The 18,487-nt window shown below is 46.0% G+C and overlaps 1 protein-coding gene across 4 annotated transcripts in view; it reads right to left on the reverse strand.

Moving 5' to 3' along the window:
* Positions 1–18,487, reverse strand: part of LOC137347060 (granulocyte colony-stimulating factor receptor-like) — a 568,030-nt gene that overhangs the window by 34,205 nt on the left and 515,338 nt on the right. For all 4 annotated transcript variants that reach the window (XM_068011070.1, XM_068011069.1, XM_068011068.1 and 1 more), the window contains 2 exons: positions 16,951–17,052; positions 9,469–9,615 (listed from right to left, as the gene is read on the reverse strand). In XM_068011070.1, coding sequence (XP_067867171.1) covers positions 9,469–9,615; positions 16,951–17,052 — 249 coding nt within the window. The remainder of the gene's footprint in view (positions 1–9,468; positions 9,616–16,950; positions 17,053–18,487) is intronic.

An 18,487-nucleotide genomic window follows, 5' to 3' on the forward strand; every position in this document is an offset into this window, starting at 1 on the left:
ATGGTGCGTTGAAAGACAATTCATTAGTGCAGAGAGAGTGTGAAATAACAGAATAATGAACAGCCCTGGCCAAAAGCACAAACATGAAAAAACTGGGCAGGCATGTGGTTAAAAAAAAATGAATGATGAAACAAACTATAATAAAATAAAAAGAAAAAAAGAAAAAGAAAAAGGGGGGCCAGTCATGCTCTGAAATTATTGAATTCAATGTTCAGTCCGGTAGGTGGTAGCGTGCCCACTCGGTAAATGAAAGGCTGTTCCTCGAACTTGTGTTGATGTTCACTGGAACACTGCAGCAAGTCCAGGACAGAGATGTGGGCATGAGAACAGGGGGTGTGTGTTGAAATGGCAAGCAGCAGGAAGCTCGGGGTCATGTTTTTGGACTGACTGGAGGTGTTCCGCAAAGCAGTCACCCAATCTGCGTTTGGTCTCCCCAGAGTAGAGGAGACCACGTTGTGAGCAGCGAATACAGTAAACTACATTGAAATAAGTACAAGTAAATCGCTGCTTCATCTGAAAGGAGTGTTTGGGGCCTGGGATAGAGAGGAGGTAGGAGAAGAGCAATAGTTATAGGTGACTCTATAGTCAGGGGCACAGATAGGTGCTTCTGTGGACGTGAAGGAGACTCCAGGATGGTATGTTACCTCCCTGGTGCCAGGGACAAGGATGTCTCTGAATGGACAGGGGGCATTCTGCAGGGGCAGGGTGAACAGCCAGAGGTTGTGGTACACATCGGTACCAACGGCACAGGCAGGAAGAGTGACGAGGTCCTGCAGGGGGAGTTTAGGGAGTTAGGTAGAAAGTTAAAAGACAGGACCTCTAGGGTTGTAATCTCGGGATTACTCTCTGTGCCACGTGCCAGTGAGGCTAGAAATAGGAAGATAGTGCAGCTAAACATGTGGCTGAACAGCTGGTGTAGGAGGGAGGCTTTCAGATATCTGGATCATTGGGATCTTTTCAGGGAGAGGTGGGACTTGTACAAGAAGGACGGGTTGCATCTAAACTGGAGGGGCACAAATATCCTGGCTGCGAGGTTTGCTAGCGTCACTCGGGAGGGTTTAAACTAGTGTGGCAGGGGGGTGGGAACCAGAGCAGTAGGACAGCAGGTGAAATAACTGAGTGGGAACTAGTAAATAAGGCCAGTAAGACTAAGAGGAAGAGCAGACAGGGAGATGTTGCTGAGCACAGCGGGACTGGTGGTCTGAAGTGCATTTGTTTCAATGCGAGAAGGATAACAGGTAAGGCAGATAAAATTAGAGCTTGGATTAGTACTTGGAACTATGATGTTGTTGCTATTACAGAGACTTGGTTGAGGGAAGGACAGGATTGGCAGCTATATGTTCCGGGATTTAGAAGCTTCAGGCGGGATAGAGGGGGATGAAAAAGGGGTGGGGGAGTTGCATTACTGGTTAAGGAGAATATCACAGCTGTACTGCAGGAGGACACCTCGGAGGGGTCATGCAGCAAGGCAATGTGAGTGGAGCTCAGGAATAGGAAGGGTGCAGTCACGATGTTGGGGGTTTACTGCAGGCCTCCCAACAGCCAGCGGGAGATAGAGGAGCAGATATGTAGACAGATTTTGGAAAGATGTAAAGGTAACAGGGTTGTAGTGGTGGGTGATTTTAACTTCCCCTATATTGACTGGGACTCACTTAGTGCAAGGAGCTTGGATGGGGCAGAATTTGTAAGGAGCATCCAGGAGGGCTTCTTGAAACAATATGTAGATAGCCCAACTAGGGAAGGGGCCGTACTGGACCTGGTATTGGGGAATGAGCCCGGCCAGGTGGTCGAACTTTCAGTAGGGGAACATTTCGGGAACAGTGACCATAATTCCATAAGTTTTATGGTACGTGTGGATAAGGATAAGAGTAGTCCTCGGGTGAAGGTGCTAAATAGGGGGAAGGTTAATTATTACACGATTAGGCAAGAACTGAAGAATTTAGATTGGGGGCGGCTGTTTGAGGGTAAATCAATATCTGACATGTGGGAGTCTTTCAAACGTCAGTTGATTAGAATCCAGGACCAGCATGTTCCTGTGAGGAAGAAGGATAACTTTGGCAAGTTTCGGGAACCTTGGATAACGCGGGATATTGTGAGCCTAGTCAAAAATAAAAAGGAAGCATTCGTAAGGGCTGAACGGCTGGGAACAGACGAATCCCTTGAGGAATATAAAGACAGTAGGAAGGAACTTAAGCAAGGAGTCAGGAAGGCTAAAAGTGGTCATGAAAAGCCATTGGCAAACAGGATTAAGGAGAATCCCAAGGCTTTTTATACGTATATAAAGAGCAAGAGGGTAACCAGGGAAAGGGTTGGCCCACTCAAGGACAGAGGAGGGAATCTATGTGTGGAGCCAGAGGAAATGGGCGAGGTACTAAATGAGTACTTTGCATCAGTATTCACCAAAGAGAAGGACTTGGTGGATGATGAGTCTAGGGAAGGGAGTGTAGATAGTCTGGGTCATGTCGTTATCAAAAAGGTGGAGGTGTTGGGTGCCTTGCAAAGCATTAAGGTAGATAAGTCCCCAGGGTCTGATGGGATCTACCCCAGAATACTGAGGGAGGCAAGGGAAGAAATTGCTGGGGCCTTGACAGAAATCTTTGGATCCTCATTGGCTGCAGGTGAGGTCCCAGAGGACTGGAGAATAGACAATGTTGTTCCTTTGTTTAAGAAGGGTAGCAAGGATAATCCAGGAAATTATAGGCCAGTGAGCCTTATGTCAGTGGGAGGGAAATTATTAGAGAGGATTCTTCGGGACAGGATTTACTCCCATTTGGAAACAAATGAACTTATTAGCGAGACGCAGCATGGTTTTGTGAAGGGCAGGTCGTGTCTCACTAACTTGATTGAGTTTTTTGAGGAAGTGAGAAAGATGGTTGATGAAGGAAGGGCAGTGGATGTTGTCTATATGGACTTCAGTAAAGCCTTTGACAAGGTCCCTCATGGCAGACTGGTACAAAAGGTGAAGTCACACGGGATCAGAGGTGAGCTGGCAAGATGGATACAGAACTGGCTCAGTCATAGAAGACAGAGGGTAGCAGTGGAAGGGTGCTTTTCTGAATGGAAGGATGTGACTAGTGGTGTTCCGCAGGGATCAGTGCTGGGACCCTTGCTGTTTGTAGTATATATAAATGATTTGGAGGAAAATGTAGCTGGTCTGATTCGTAAGTTTGTGGACGACACAAAGGTTGGTGGAGTTGCGGATAGTGATGAGGATTGTCAGAGGATACAGCAGGATATAGATCGGTTGGAGACTTGGGCGGAGAAATGGCAGATGGAGTTTAATCCGGACAAATGTGAGGTAATGCATTTTGGAAGACCTAATACAGGTGGGAAGTATACAGTAAAAGGCAGAACCCTTAGGAGTATTGACAGGCAGAGAGATCTGGGCGTACAGGTCCACAGGTCACTGAAAGTGGCAACGCAGGTGGATAAGGTAGTCAAGAAGGCATACGGCATCCTTGCCTTCATCGGTCGGGGCACAGAGTATAAAAATTGGCAAGTCATGCTGTCGCTGTACAGAACTTTAGTTAGGCCACACTTAGAATAATGTGTGCAACTCTGGTCATCACACTACCAGAAGGACGTGGAGGCTTTGGAGGGGGTGCAGAAGAGGTTTACCAGGATGTTGCCTGGTCTGGAGGGCATTAGCTATGAGGAGAGGTTGGATAAACTCGGATTGTTTTCACTGGAACGACGTAGGTTGAGGGGCGACATGATACAGGTTTACAAAGTTATGAGTGGCATGGACAGAGTGGATAGTCAGAAGCTTTTTCCCAGGGTGGAAGAGTCAGTTACTAGGGGACATAGGTTTAAGGTGAGCGGGGCAAAGTTTAGAGGGGATGTGTGAGGCAAGTTTTTTCCACGGAGTGTGGTGAGTGCCTGGAACTTGCTGCCGGGGGAGGTGGTGGAAGCAGGTATGATAGCGACGTTTAAGAGGCATCTTGACAAATACATGAATAGGATGGGAATAGAGGGATACGGTCCCCGGAAGTGCAGAAGGTTTTAGTTTAGAAAGGCATCAAGATCGGCGCAGACTTGGAGGGCCGAATGGCCTGTTCCTGTGCTGTACTGTTCTTTGTTCTTTGTAAAGTGGCACATATTACACCTCCTACGATTGCATGGGAAGGTGCCGAGGGAAGGGGACAAGGTTTCAGGTGTAATGGAGGAGTGGACTAGGGTGTCGCAGAGGGAAAGATCCCTTTGGAATGCTGACAGGGGAGGGGAGGGGTAGTGGCATCACGCTGGATGAAGCTGAAATGGCGGAGGATGATCCTTTGGATGTGGAGGCTGGTGGGGTGGAAAGTGAGGACAAGGGAACCCTGTTCTGGTTCTGGGAGGGAGGGGAAGGGGTGAGGGTAGAGGTGCAGGTAATGGGCCGGTGGCGTACTGGTATTGTCACTGGACTAGTAACCCAGAGACCCAGGGTATTGCTCTGGGGTCATGGGTTCGAATTCCACCACAGCAGAAGGTGGAATTTGAATTCAAGAAATCAATCTGGAATTTAAAAGCTAGTCTCATGATGGCCATGAAACCATTGTCGATTGTTGTAAAAACCCATCTGGTTCACTAATGTCCTTTGGGGAAGGAAATCTGCTGTCCTTACCTGGTCTGGCCTACATGTGTCTCCAGATCCACAGCAATGTGGTTGACTCTTACATGCCCTCGAAATGGCCCAGCAAGCCACTCAGTTCAAGGGCAATTACGGATGGGCAATAAATGCTGGCTTGGCCAGCGATGCCCACATCCTATGAATGAATTTTTTAAAAAAGACACGGTTGAGGGCCCTGTCGACCATAGTGCAGGGGAATCCTCAGTTGAGGAAAAAGGAAGACATATCAGAAGCGCTGTTGAGGAAGGTAGCATCAGCAGAACAGATGAGTTGTAGATGGAGAAACTGGGAGATTGGAATGGAGTCCTTACAGGAGGTGGGGTGTGAGGAAGTGTAGTCGAGGTAGCTGTGGGAGTCGGTGGGCTTCTAATGAATATTAGTAGACAACCTATCCTCAGAGTTGGAGACAGAGAAGTTGAGGAAGGGAAGTGTCGGAGATGGACCATGTAAAGGTGAGAGAAGGGTGGAAATTAGAAGCAAAGTTGATGAAGCTTTCTAGTTCCGGGCTGGAACAGGAAACGGCACCAATACAGTCATCAATGTACCGGAAAAAGAGTTGGGGGAGGGGCCCTGAGTAGGACTGGAACAAGGAATGTTTGACATATCCCACAAAAAGCCAGGCATAGCTAGGACCCATGCAGTTACCCATAGCAACATCTTTTACTTGAAGGAAGTGAGTGGAGTTGAAGGAGAAGTTGTTCAATGTGAGAACAAGTTCAGCCAGGTGGAGGAGGGTGGTGGTGGATGGGGACTGGTTGGGCCTCTGTTCAAGGAAGAAGCGGAGAGCAGTCAAACCGTCCTGGTGGGGGATGGAGGTGTCGAGAGATTGGATCCCCATAGTGAAGAGGAGGTGGTTGGGGCCAGGAAACCAGAAATTGTCAAAATGATGTAGGGCGTCAGAAGAGTCACGGATGTAGGTGGGAAGAGACTGGAGCAGGGGAGAAAAGATACAGTCAAGATAGGAAGAAATAAGTTCAGTGGGGCAGGAGTAGGCTGACACAATGGGTCTGCTGGGATAGTCCAGTTTGTGGATTTTAGGAAGGAGGTAGAAGCGGGCTGTCAGGGGTTGCGGGACAATGAGGTTGGAAGCTGTGGAAGGAAGATCTCCAGAGGAGATGAGGTCAGTGACAGTCCTGTGGACAGTAGCTTGATGTTTGGTGGTGGTGTCATGGTCCAGCGGAAGTTGGAAGAAGTGTCTGAGAGTTGGCGCTGAGCCTCTGCAAGGTAGAGGTTGGTACACCACACAACAGCACCACCCTTAGTCAAGCACAATCTGCTGTCCTGAAATAATTCAAACCTCTCCAAGTGCCTGTTGACTTTTTTCCCCTAATTATTGTTTCTAAAATCTTACCCACCACTGATGTTAAACTGACTGGCCTGTGGTTACTAGGACTGTCTTTCCACCCTTTCTTGAATAAGTGTGTCACATTTGCCACTTTCCAATCCTCTGGCATCTCCACTGTATCCAGGGAAGATTGGAAGATTATGGCAAGCCCTTCCGGATTTCCTTTAGCAACCTGGCATGCAAGCCATCCGGACCAGACAACTTATCCATTTTAAGCATAGCCGGCTTTACTAGTACATCCTGCCTCTCAATTTTCACCCCATCCATGACCTCTGCCATCTCCTCTTTTACTGATATTTTGACAGCATCTTCTTTCTTCGTAAACACCAATACAAAGTACTTATTAAGTATTCTAACCTTGCCTTGTGCCTCGAAGCAAATTTCACAGAATCACAGAATAATATAGTGCAGAAGAGGCCCTTCAGCCCATCGAGTCTGCACCGATGCATTAAAACACCTGACCTGGTCTACCTAATCCCATTTGCCAGCACTTGGCCCATAGCCTTGAATGTTATGATGTGCCAAGTGCTCATCCAGGTACTTTTTACAGGATGTGAGGCAACCTGCCTCTACCACACTCCCAGGCATGGCATTTCAGACCGTCACCACCCTCTGGGTAAAAAAGTTCTTCCTCAAATCTCCCTTAAACCTCCCGCCCCTCACCTTAAACTTGTGACCCCTCGTAACTGACCCTTCAACTAAGGGGAACAGCTGCTCCCTATCCACCCTGTCCATGTCCCTCATAATCTTGTTCACCTCGATCAGGTCACCCCTCAGTCTTCTCTGCTCCAGCGAAAACAACCCAAGCCTATCCAACCTCTCTTCATAGCTTAAATGTTCCATCCCAAGCACCATCCTGGTGAATCGCCTCTGCATCCCCTCCAATGCAATCACATCCTTCCTATAATGCGGTGACCAGAATTGCACACAGTACTCCAGCTATGGCCTTACCAAAGTTCTATGCAACTCCAACATGACCTCCCTGCTTTTGTAATCTATGCCTTGATTGATAAAGGCAAGTGTCCCATATGTCTTTTTTCACCACCCTATTAACCTGCCCTTCTGCCTTCAGAGATCTATGGACAAACACGCCAAGGTCTATTTGTTCCTCGGAACTTCCCAGTGTCAGGCCATTCATTGAATCCTTCCGTGTCACATTACTCCTTCCAAAGTGTATCACCGCACACTTTTTAGGGTTAAATTCCATCTGCCACTTTTCTGCCCATTTGACCATCCCATCTGTATCTTCCTGTAACCTAAGACACTCCACCTCACTGTTAACCACTCGGCCAATCTTTGTGTCATCCGTGAACTTACTGATCCTACCCCCACATAGTCATCTATGTTATTTATATAAATGACAAACAATAGGGGACCCAGCACAGATCCCTGTGGTACGCCACTGGACACTGGCTTCCAGTCACTAAAACAGCTGTCTGTCATCACTCTCTGTCTCCTACAGCTAAGCCAATTTTGAATCCACCTTATCAAGTTACCCTGTATCCCATGTGCATTTGCTTTCTTGATGAGTCTCCCATGTGGGACCTTGTCAAAGGCTTTGCTGAAATCCATGTAAACTACATCAACTGCACTTCCCTCATCTACACACCTGGTCACATGCTCAAAAAATTCAATCAAATTTGTTAGGCATGACCTCCCTCTGACAAAGCCATGCTGACTATTCCTCATCAACTTTTGCCTCTCCAAGTGGAGATAGATTCTCTCCTTCAGAATTTTCTCCAATAGTTTTCCTACCACTGACGTGAGACTCACTGGTCTGTAGTTCCCTGGCTTATCTCTACAACCTTTCTTAAATAGTGGGACCACATTAGCTGTTCTCCAGTCCTCTGGCACCTCCCCCGTGGCCAGAGAGGAATTAAAAATTAGGGTCAGACCCCCTGCAATCTCCACCCTCGCCTCCCACAGCATCCTGGGACACAAATCGTCCGGACCTGGATATTTGTCCACTTTTAAGCCTTCCAAAACCTCCAATACCTTGTCACTCCCGATGACAATTTGCTCAAGAACCTCACAGTCTCTCTCTCTAAGTTCCATATCTACATCCTCTTTCTCTTGGGTGAAGACAGATGTGAAGTATTCATTCAACACCCTACCAATGTCCTCTGGCTCCACCCACAAATTTCCCCCTTGGTCCCGAATGGGTTCTACTCTTTCCCTGGTTATCCTCTTCCCATTGATATACTTATAGAATATCTTGGGATTTTCCCTACTTTTACCAGCTAGAGCTTTCTCATATCCCCTCTTTGCTCTCCTAATTGCTTTCTTAAGCTCCATCCTACACTTTCTGTACTTGTATTTGCTAAAAGCCTCTCTTTTCCTTCTCATCGTACCCTGAATGTTTCTGGTCATCCATGGTTCTCTGGGTTTGCTGCTCAGAGAATTTATTTAACCCTCCTTGTCCCCAATAGAACCCACCCCACCTCTTAATACCTGTTTACCACATACTGATGGAAGATTTTTGAGGTCCCTTTTATGTCTGTGAATCTTGTCTATATCCAGAGGCATTTGATAAGGTTTTGCACAAAACATTATTCGCAAAAATGGAAGCACAACGGAATTGAAATTGATCTTGTGACATGGGCTGGTAACTGGTTGGGAGAAAAGAGGCAGCAAGTCGGAATAAAGGGAGTGTTCCGATTGGCAGGATTTGATATACGATATACCCCTGGGATCTGTACTGGAGTTTCCGCTGAGTGGCAGGAGACAAAGTAAAGATAATGTGCAGGTACTCTAATTTGAGGATGCAGGGGCCTCAACTATTCACAGGATGACCATTAAGGACCTCAATTGGCCTGTCCCCAAGCCGGACAAAATGGCAGGGGGCCCAGGCGACATTGGGAATGGCGCTGCCTGCAATTTTGTTTGCTCCTTGCCCTTCTCTAAGAGCAGAACAAAATTCAGCTCCTGGACTCCAAGGGTTATATTACAAGGGGAAATTGCACAAACTAGTGTTGCATTCCCTGGAATTTAGAAGGTTAAGGGGTGATTAGATTGAAGTTTTCAGGATCTTAAGGGGAACAGATGGGGTAGATCGGGAGAAGCTATTTCCTTTGGCTGGGGAGTTTAGGGCTAGAGTGAAGAGTCTAAAGATTAGAGCCAGAGCTTTCAGGAGTGAAATTCGGAAACACTTCAATTCACAAAGAGCGGTAGCAGTTTGGAACTCTCCTTCAGAAATGGCAATTGATGTTCGATAAGTTGTAAATTCTAAATCTGAGATTAATAGATTTTTGTTAACCATAGGTATTAAGCATATAAGGCAAATGTGGGTATATGGAGTAAGGTGTAATACCCATGGAATGGTGTACCAGGCTTGAGGGGCTGAATGGCCTACTCCTGTTCCTTTGTTCTTCTTCAGATCATTGAATGTTTGCACACTTGGGCCAAAGAGGAGGGCTCTCCGTCCAATAATTACACAATGCAACTCAGCATTTAGTTCCATGATAGGTGGAAAAACTCCTTTTACTGCTCTATATTGCTTTCTTTTGATACTCACATTGAACAGGCCCCTTCTTATCACTGTAGAATATTGTGTAATTCCGAATAAAACCTTGACGTTTGTTGATTGGAATCTTGTCCCACATCACCTCGGCCTGTGATTTCCAAATATGTTTTCCCCATACTTTAGGGCCAATCAGTGGAGCTGAGACAGGAGGAATCAAAATGAGACAGTTATTAATGAACACTGATTAATCTGAAATAAAAAACAGAAAGTGCTGGAAATACACAGTAGCATCTGTGGAGAGAGAAACAGAGTTAATGTTTCAGGCCTGTGACTTTTGATCCAAACTGGCAAAGGTTAGAAATATAGGTTTTGAGCAAATGAAAGGGGTGGAAGAAGAACAAAATGGAAGATTTGTGATAAGGTGGAGGGCAAGAGAGATTAAATGACAAGGATGTCATGGAATAAAAGGCAAAGGGAGTCATAATAACCGTAGTAAAAGACAAAGCATTTGTACAGAGAGAGTTTTAATGGCAGAATAATGAACAGCTCTATCCAAAAGCAAACATATGAAAAAAAATGTTTAAGACCGGTACATAGTTAAAAATAAAACCCAATCAAAATGACGGTCATGATGAGATGTTGAACTCAATGTTGAGTCCAGAAGGCTGTAGAGTGCCTAATTTGAAGATAAGGTGCTGTTCCTTGGGCTTATGTTGATGTTCACTGGAACTCTGCAGCAGGCCAAGGACAGAGATGTGGGTGTGAGAGCAGGATGGTGAATTAAAATGGCAAGCAACCGGAAGCTTGGGCCCATGCTTTCGGACTGAGCGAAGGTGTTCTGCAAAGCGGTCACCCAATCTGCATTTGGTCTCACCAATATACAGGCGACCACATTGTGAGCAGCGAATACAGTATACTAAATTGAAAGTAGTACAAGTAAATCGCTGCTTCACCTGGAAGGAGTGTTTGGGGCCTTGAATGGTGAGGAGAGAGGGTAAAAGGGCAGGGGAAGGTGCCATGGGAAGGGGACGAGATGTTGGGGGAAATAGAGGAGTGGACCAGGTGTCGTGGAGGGAATGATCCCTTCAGAATGCTGACAGGGGAGAGGAAGATGTGTTTGGTGGTGGAATCATGCTGGGGTGGCAGAAATGGCAGAGGATGGAGTGGAAAGTGAGGACAAGGGGAACCCTGTCGTGGTTCTGGGAGGCAGGGGAAGGTGTGAGGGCAGAAGTTTTGGAAATGAGTCGGACATGGCCCTCTCAACCACAGTGCAGGGGATTCCTCGGTTAAGGAAAAAGGAAGACATATCAGAAGTGCTGTGTGGAAGGTTGCATCATCAGAACAGATGCGTCGGAGATAAAGAAACTGGGAGAATGGAATAGAGTCCTTACAGGAGGAAACATAGAAACATAGAGAATAGGAGCAGGAGTAGACCATTCGGCCCTGAGAGCCTGTACCACCATTCAATACGATCATGGTTGATCATCCAAACTCAGTACCCTATTCCCGCTTGCTCCCTGTATCCCTTGATCCCATTAGCCCTAAGAACTATATCGAACTCTTTCCTGAATATATTTAATGATTTAGCCTCAAATGCTTTCTGTGGTAGAGAAATCCACAGGTTCACCACTCACTGGGTGAAGAAATCCCTCCTCATCTCAGTCCTAAATGGCTTACCCCTTATCCTTAGACTGTGACGCCTGGTCCTGGAATCCCCCACCATCGGGAACATCCTTCCTGCATCTAGTCTGTCCAGTCCTGTTAGAAATTTGTAGGTTTCTATGTGATCCCCTCTCATTCTTCTAAACTCTAGCGAATACAAGCCTAATCGAGCCAATCTTTCTTCACACGTCAGTCCTGCCATTCCAGGAATCAGTCTGGTGAACCTTCGCTGCACTCCCTCCATAGCAAGAACATCCTTCCTCAGATAAGGAGATCAAAACTGCACACTATACTCCAGATGTGGTCTCACCAAGGCCTTGTATAATTGCAGCAATACATCCTTGCTCCTGTACTTGAATACCATTTGCCTTCTTAACCTGCTGCACCTGCATGTTTACTTTCAACGACTGGTGCACAAGGCCACCCAAGTCTCGCTGCACCTCCCCCTTTCCCAATCTATCGCCGTTCTGATAATCTGCCTTTCTGTTTTTGCCACCAAAGTGGGTAACCTCACATTTATCCACATTATACTGCATCTGCCATGTATTTTCCCATTCACTCAACCTGTCCAAATCACATGGAGCTTCTCTGCATCCTCCTCAAGAGTAGCTGATGTAGCTGTGGGAGTCAGCAGGCTTATAATGAATATTAGTGGACAGCCTATCCCCAGAGATGGAGACAGAGAAGTCGAAGTAGGGAAGGGAAGTGTCAGAGATGGACCATGTAAAGGTGAGAGAAATGTGGAAATTGGAGCGAAGTTGAAGAAGTTTTCCTTTTCGGGGTGAGAACAGGAAACGGCACCAATTAATTTGACTCTGGGAGAGCAGGAACAAGCTAACCATCTCATGTCCTTCCATTCTTGGAACCATTTCAAAATAAAAGAATTTAAAATTTGTAAATTTTACAACAGAAAACCAGTTAATCAAGAAGCAACTGTATTATCATTTTCTAGATTACAGTGAGAGGGGGAGAGGAGGGACAGGAGAAAAGAAGGAAAAGGAGAGGGATAGGGAAGATGGGGTGGAGAGATAGGAGGCGAGAGAGATGGGGAGAAAGGTGAAAATGGAGAGAGAAGAGGGGGGAGAGGTGGAGAAAGGGGGAGAAGGAGAGAGGGAGGGGGGTGGGTAGAAGGGGAGGGAAAGGGCGAGGAAAAAATAGTTGGGGGAATGTGAGGGGGCGGTATAATGAGGAAGAGGGAGGGGTGAAGATTAGAAGGGGTCAGAGGGACAGAATGAAGAAAGAGGGAGTATGAAGACAGCAAGAGGGTGGGGGAGGGAGGGACAGCGAGAGTGAGCGAGGAGTAGAGGAAGGGAGAAGCAAGAGGGAGGGACAGGATGAAGGGCAGGGTTAGTGGGATAGGAGTGAGAGGGAGGGAATGGATGAGGGAAGAAGGATGGAGGGGGAGATGGCAGATCGAACGCTGAGGGTGGGAGAGAAAGACTGACTTGCATTTATCTGGTGCTTTTCATGACCACCAGACATTTCAAAGCGCTTTACAGCCAATGATGTACTTTTGAAGTGTGGTCACTATTGTAATGTAGGAAATACAACAGCCAATTTGCACACAGTAAATTCCCCCAAACAGCAATGTGATAATGACTAGATAATCTGTTTTTGTGATGTTGATTGTGATGGCCAGGACACGGGGACAACTCCCCTGCGCTTCCCCGAAATAGTGCCATGGGATCTTTTACATCTACCCAAGCAGGTAAAGGGGACCTCGGTTTAACGTCTCATCTAAAAGATGGCACCTCTGACAGTGCAGCACTCCCTCACTACTACACTGGAGTGTCAGCCTTGATTTTTGTGCTCAAGCCCTGGAGCGTAATTTGCATCGGGAACCTTGTGACTCTGAGGCAAGAGTGCTACAAACTGAGTCAGGTGACACTGAGTGGAGAAATGAGGGAGGGAGGTGGTGGAGGGGATAGGTAAGGTGGGGCGGGGCGTGGAGGAGGGGTGCAAGAAAGGGGTATATAGAGAGGAAAGATGGAGAGCTAGGCATTGAGGGGGAGCAGAGGGGAAGGGAAGGAGGTGGAGGGGATATAAAGGAGAAGTGGAGAAAGTGGGGAGAAGGAGGGATGGGGCAGAGGGGATGTAAAGGGAGAGGAGAGGATGTGAGGCAGGGGGAGCGGCCAGGACTGTTGTGGAGGGGGAGAGAAGAGTGGGCAGTGGTGAGGTTTGGAGAGGGTATGTATGATGGAAGGGGAAAAGTGAGAGGCGAATGGGAGAGGAGGAGAAAGGATTGAAGGGTACAAGCGGCATGGAGGGGAAGAAAGTGGAGTTGTAGGGAAAGGAAGACCGAAGAGGGGTGTAAAGGAGAGGAGACTGGAGAAGATGAGAGGGGAGGAGAGAAGAGGTAGAGGAAGAGAGGAGGGGATGAGAGAAAGTGGAAGGGAGGGGAGGAAAGGGGAGCAGAGGAGACGGTAGAGGTGGGGAGGAGTAGGGTATTTTAGGGGAGAACAGCAGGGGAGGAAAGAGGAGAGTGGAGAGGAGAGTGGAGAGGAGAGTGGAGAGGAGAGTGGAGAGGAGAGTGGAGAGGAGTGGGAGGGAGGATATAATGGAAGAGCAGGAGGAGCCCGGTGCAGTTGATGCAGTGTTGGGGTTTCTGACAGGTGGGTATTGGGTTGGATCTGTTTACCAGTTGGCCCTTGGTGTAGTCTGGAGAATACTTTGGGTCAAGTTTAGCATTCAACACATGGTCTGCTGCTGTTTCTGTGCCTGTTTCCATTACATCTTGCACTATTAAAGCATTGGCTGGATTGCCAGTAGTCTGTCATGACTTCTAAGTGGGGCGCAGTACTGTAAAGTTTGCAGATAATACAAAACTTGAGGATTCAGGATAATATAGACAGGATGATGAAATGAGCAGAAGTATGACAGATGGAGTTCAATGCGAAAAAGTGTGCAGTGTTGCACTTTGGGAGAAGTATTATTCTATAAATGGCACGATTTTGGAAACTGCAGATGAGCAGAGAGTCCTGGGTGTCCATATACACAAATTCTTAAAAGGTGGCAGGGCAAGTTGGTAAGGTGATTAAAAAAGGGCATGGATTAATTGGGTGGCTCAGTGGTTAGCACCGCAGCCTCACAGCTCCAGGGACCTGGGTTCAATTCTGGGTACTGCCTTTTGTGGAGTTTGCAAGTTCTCCCGATGACTGTGTGGGCTTTCGCCGGGTGCTCTGGTTTCCTCCCACAGACAAAGACTTGCAGGTGATAGGTAGGTTGGCTGTTGTAAATTGCCCCCAGTGTAAGTAGGTGGTAGGGAATATGGGATTACTGTAGGATAGTATAAATGGATGGTTGTTGGTCAGCACAGACTTGGTGGGCCGAAGGGCCTGTTTCAGTGCTGTATCATGAAATGAATAATTGGGTTTTAAATAGCAGAATGGAATATAAAAGCAAACAGACCCTACATTATAGTAGACTCCATTGTTTAAAAAGGCTGCGAGGGATAGGCCAAATAATTATAGGCTGGTCAGTCTGACCTCTGTGGGGGGTAAATTATTAGAATCAATTCTGAGGGATAGGATAAACTGACACTTAGAAAGGCATGGATTAATCAGGGAGAGTCGGCATGGATTTGTTAAGGGAAAGTCATGTCTTACTAACTTAATTGAATTCTTTGAGGAAGTAACAAGGATTGATGATTGTAGTGCAATGGATGTGATTTCAGTAAGGCATTTGACAACGTCCCGCATGGCAGACTGGTCAGTAAAATGAAAACCCATGGGATTCAGGGGAATGTGGCAGGTTGGATCCAAAATTGGCTCAGTGACAGGAAACAAAGGGTAGTAGTCAACAGATGTTTTTGCGAATGGAAAGCTGTTTCCAGTGGCATTCCACAGGGCTCAGTGTTGGGTCCCTTGCTGTTTGTGGTATATATTAATGAATTGGACTTAAATGTGGGAGGCATGATATGGAAATTTGCTGATGACAGAAAAATTGGTCATGCAATTGATAGTGAAGAGGATGGCTGTAGACTCCAGAATGATATCAGTGGTTTCGTTGAGTGGGCGTAAAAGCGGCAGATGGAATACAATCCGGAGAAGTGTGATTTGTATTTGGAGAGGGCAAATAAAGTGAGGGAATACACAATAAATGGGAGGATATTGAGAGGGGCAGAGGAAGTGAGAGACCTTAGAGTGCATGTCCACAGGTCCCTGAAGGTGGCAGGACAGGTACATAAAGTGGTGAAGAAGGCATATGGAATGCTTTCCTTTATTGGCCGAGGTATAGAATACAAAAGCAGGGATATAATGCTGGAACTGTTAAAACAACCTGTTTCCCCTAGCGGAGAGGTCAATTACCAAGGGGCACAGATTTAAGGTGATTGGTAGAAGGATTAGAGAGGACATGAGGAAAAACTTTTTCACCCAGAGGGTGGTGGAGGCAGAAACCCTCAATTCTTTTAAAAGGTACCTGACGTGCTGTAACCTGCAAGGCTATGGACCAGGTGTTAGAAGGTAGAATTTTATTTAGAGATACAGCACTGAAACAGGCCCTTCGGCCCACCGAGTCTGTGCTGACCAACAACCACCCATTTATACTAATCCTGCATTAATCCCATATTCCCTACCACATCCCCACCATTTTCCTACCGACACTAGGGACAATTTATAATGGCCAATTTATCTATCAACCTGCAAGTCTTTGGCTGTGGGAGGAAACTGGAGCACCCGGCGGAAACCCACGCAGTCACAGGGAGAACTTGCAAACTCCACACAGGCAGTACCTAGAACCAAACCTGGATCTCTGGAGCTGTGAGGCTGCAGTGGTAACCACTGCGCCACTGTGCCGCCCAGATTGGGCAGCTAGTTTTCGGCCGGCACAGACACAATGGGCTGAATGGCCTCCTTCTGTGCTGAAATTCTTCTATGGTTCCATGACACTTCAAAAGTACTTAATTGATTGTAAAGCACATTAAGACATTTTGTGGTCATGAAAGGTGCTATATAAATGCAAGTCTTTCTTCTTTAGATCATGCTAGAACTTTATAAATTACTGATTAAACCTCAGCTGGAGTATTGTGGACAATATTGGGCACCACACTTCAGGAAAGATGTAAAGGCCTTAGAAAGGATACAGAGGAGGTTTACCAGGATGGTACCAGAGATGAGGAGAGATTGGAAAGTTTGGATTATTCTCCTTGGAACAGAAATTGTTAAGAGGTGACCTAATAGAGGTTTAAGATGATGAGAGGTTTTGATAGCATGGATAACAGTAAGCTATTCTCTCTAGTGAACAGATCAAGGTTATAGATTTAAAATAATTGACAAAAGATCTAGCATTTATTGTCATCCCTAATTGCAGCTCACCACCACCTTCTCAAGGGCAATTACAGATGAGCAATAAATATTTCCCTTGCAGGTGATGCTCATATCCTATGAATGAATACAAAAAATCTACGGGGGAGATTAAATATTTTTTCACTTCGAAAGTTGTTGGGATCTGGAATGCTCTGCCTGAAAAGGTGGTAAAAGCTGATTCCATAAATAATTTTCAAAGGGAATTGCAAAGGTACTGCAGATAAAGGAAGTTACAGGATTGTGGATAAAAAGCAGGGACTATGAAGAACTGCTGTTTAAACAGCTAGCACAGGCACAATGGCCAAATGGCTGCCTTCCATGCTGCAAGTTTCAATGACTCTATGTCTCTGTAGCCATTTCACACTCCATGTTATGTGAGATTGACCTTATCCACTTCACTCTGCAATGAGATTCGGCCAAATTTATCCTGCTGCCACTATGCTGCAGTATGAAATCAATCAGCAGCCTGAGGAGTCCCAGGAAGCAACGCAATAAAACAGTGATCAGAGAGCTGAAGTGTGCATGATGGAGAAACAGACGAGTGGGAAATTTGTGAGTCACTTACCTCCTTGCCTGGAGTATGCTTCAGTGGAAACTGGATGAACGAGTCCCTTCCAATGCAGAGGGTAGATGGAGATGGCATAGCGTTTCATGGGCTCGATATTCTCTGCAGGGATGAAAAAGCATATGTGCAAAGTTTTACTGATAAACTAGTTGTCATTTGAAGTATGTAACAAGACTAATCTATCAATGGCAGCAACACAGTAAAGTCCCATTCAGGGCTTAGAATGGAAGTGGTGAAAACAATTATCCTTCCCAGTAAAGGCATATCTTATTCATAACTTTAAATATGGACTGTATCCGACATAGAATTTACTGGAACTGAATTTTCCTTTTTTAACAAAGAACCACAGTGGACATTAAAAGGGCTGCGTTAAATGGCTGCTGAGGGCCAGGTGATTTTTGCAATTGAATGACCATGGGTTGAGTGCCTCCAAGAAGAAACCATTTATGCAATTCACACCTCATATTGTTTGTGGTTTTAAAAAACTCAATATATGGACTCCTAGACTCACACTCTGAGATCAAAACTTAACAAAGTTAGCTGTAAGAAAATAGTTAAATTGTTAGTGGGTGTGAATGACCTCCAGCCATTCCCCCATTGTGTAGCAATGGTTTCAAACGTCAAATCATTTTGGGTGGGCAATAGAAGCATTGATCAGGTGGTCACATGACTGAAACTAATCACATATAACAGATCTTATATCTCCTAACACCAGGAAGAAACTGGTCGTGTCACATCTCAGGCTGAAAGAATCACCCTTGAAGTCAAAAATTTAACTTTAACAAAGATTGGACGAGCTTTTAATGACGGCTTCTGCTTCCAGCTGCTACATTTGCTATCTGACCTTACACAACCCCCAGGTTAGGTGATTTCCTCAAAGCACACCAAGTTCCTTTCAATTTCTCTTCCAAATACTGTATAGTCTCTAATACATACAATCAGCCATTATAACATTCCTCCCTTATCAGACCAAAACATGCTCATCATTTTCCTGCTTGGACTCCTTCGTTTACCAAACATACCATAATAATTTAGCAAACAAACTTAACAAATCATTATTTTCCTAACTCACTGAGTAAATTAATTTCTTCCATTACATTTGCTTTCAAGGGCAGCGTTTGCCATACACCCTTTTTGTTTGAACATAATCACAACACAATCTTCATATCGTTTTGGTGGTCTCCTCTCACACCATGGTCTTCCTGTTGTCTCAGGAACTCTGGTCACCACGTCAGGATTCGGAAATGTTGTCGGCCCCTCTGGAACTGATGTTTCTCCCTCTGGATAACAAGCTGTCTGCCTGCCAACAGCATCATTGGCTTGGACATCTGAATTGCTGAATGTCAGCTTCGCCTCAGCTCCTACATCTGATTCATCTGCTGTTGTATCTTTGTCACCATGATACTTTTAGCACATGAAGAATTTCTGTCATACAGTACTCCCTCTGGCAACTGCAGAGTCACACTGTTTCCCTTCTTGGCAATGACAGTGTACTGCTTGGGATAATATGCTGTATCTATCTTACTCAGACTCTCCT

The sequence above is a fragment of the Heterodontus francisci genome, chromosome 31 (assembly GCF_036365525.1).
Source record: "Heterodontus francisci isolate sHetFra1 chromosome 31, sHetFra1.hap1, whole genome shotgun sequence".
NCBI lineage: Eukaryota > Metazoa > Chordata > Chondrichthyes > Heterodontiformes > Heterodontidae > Heterodontus > Heterodontus francisci.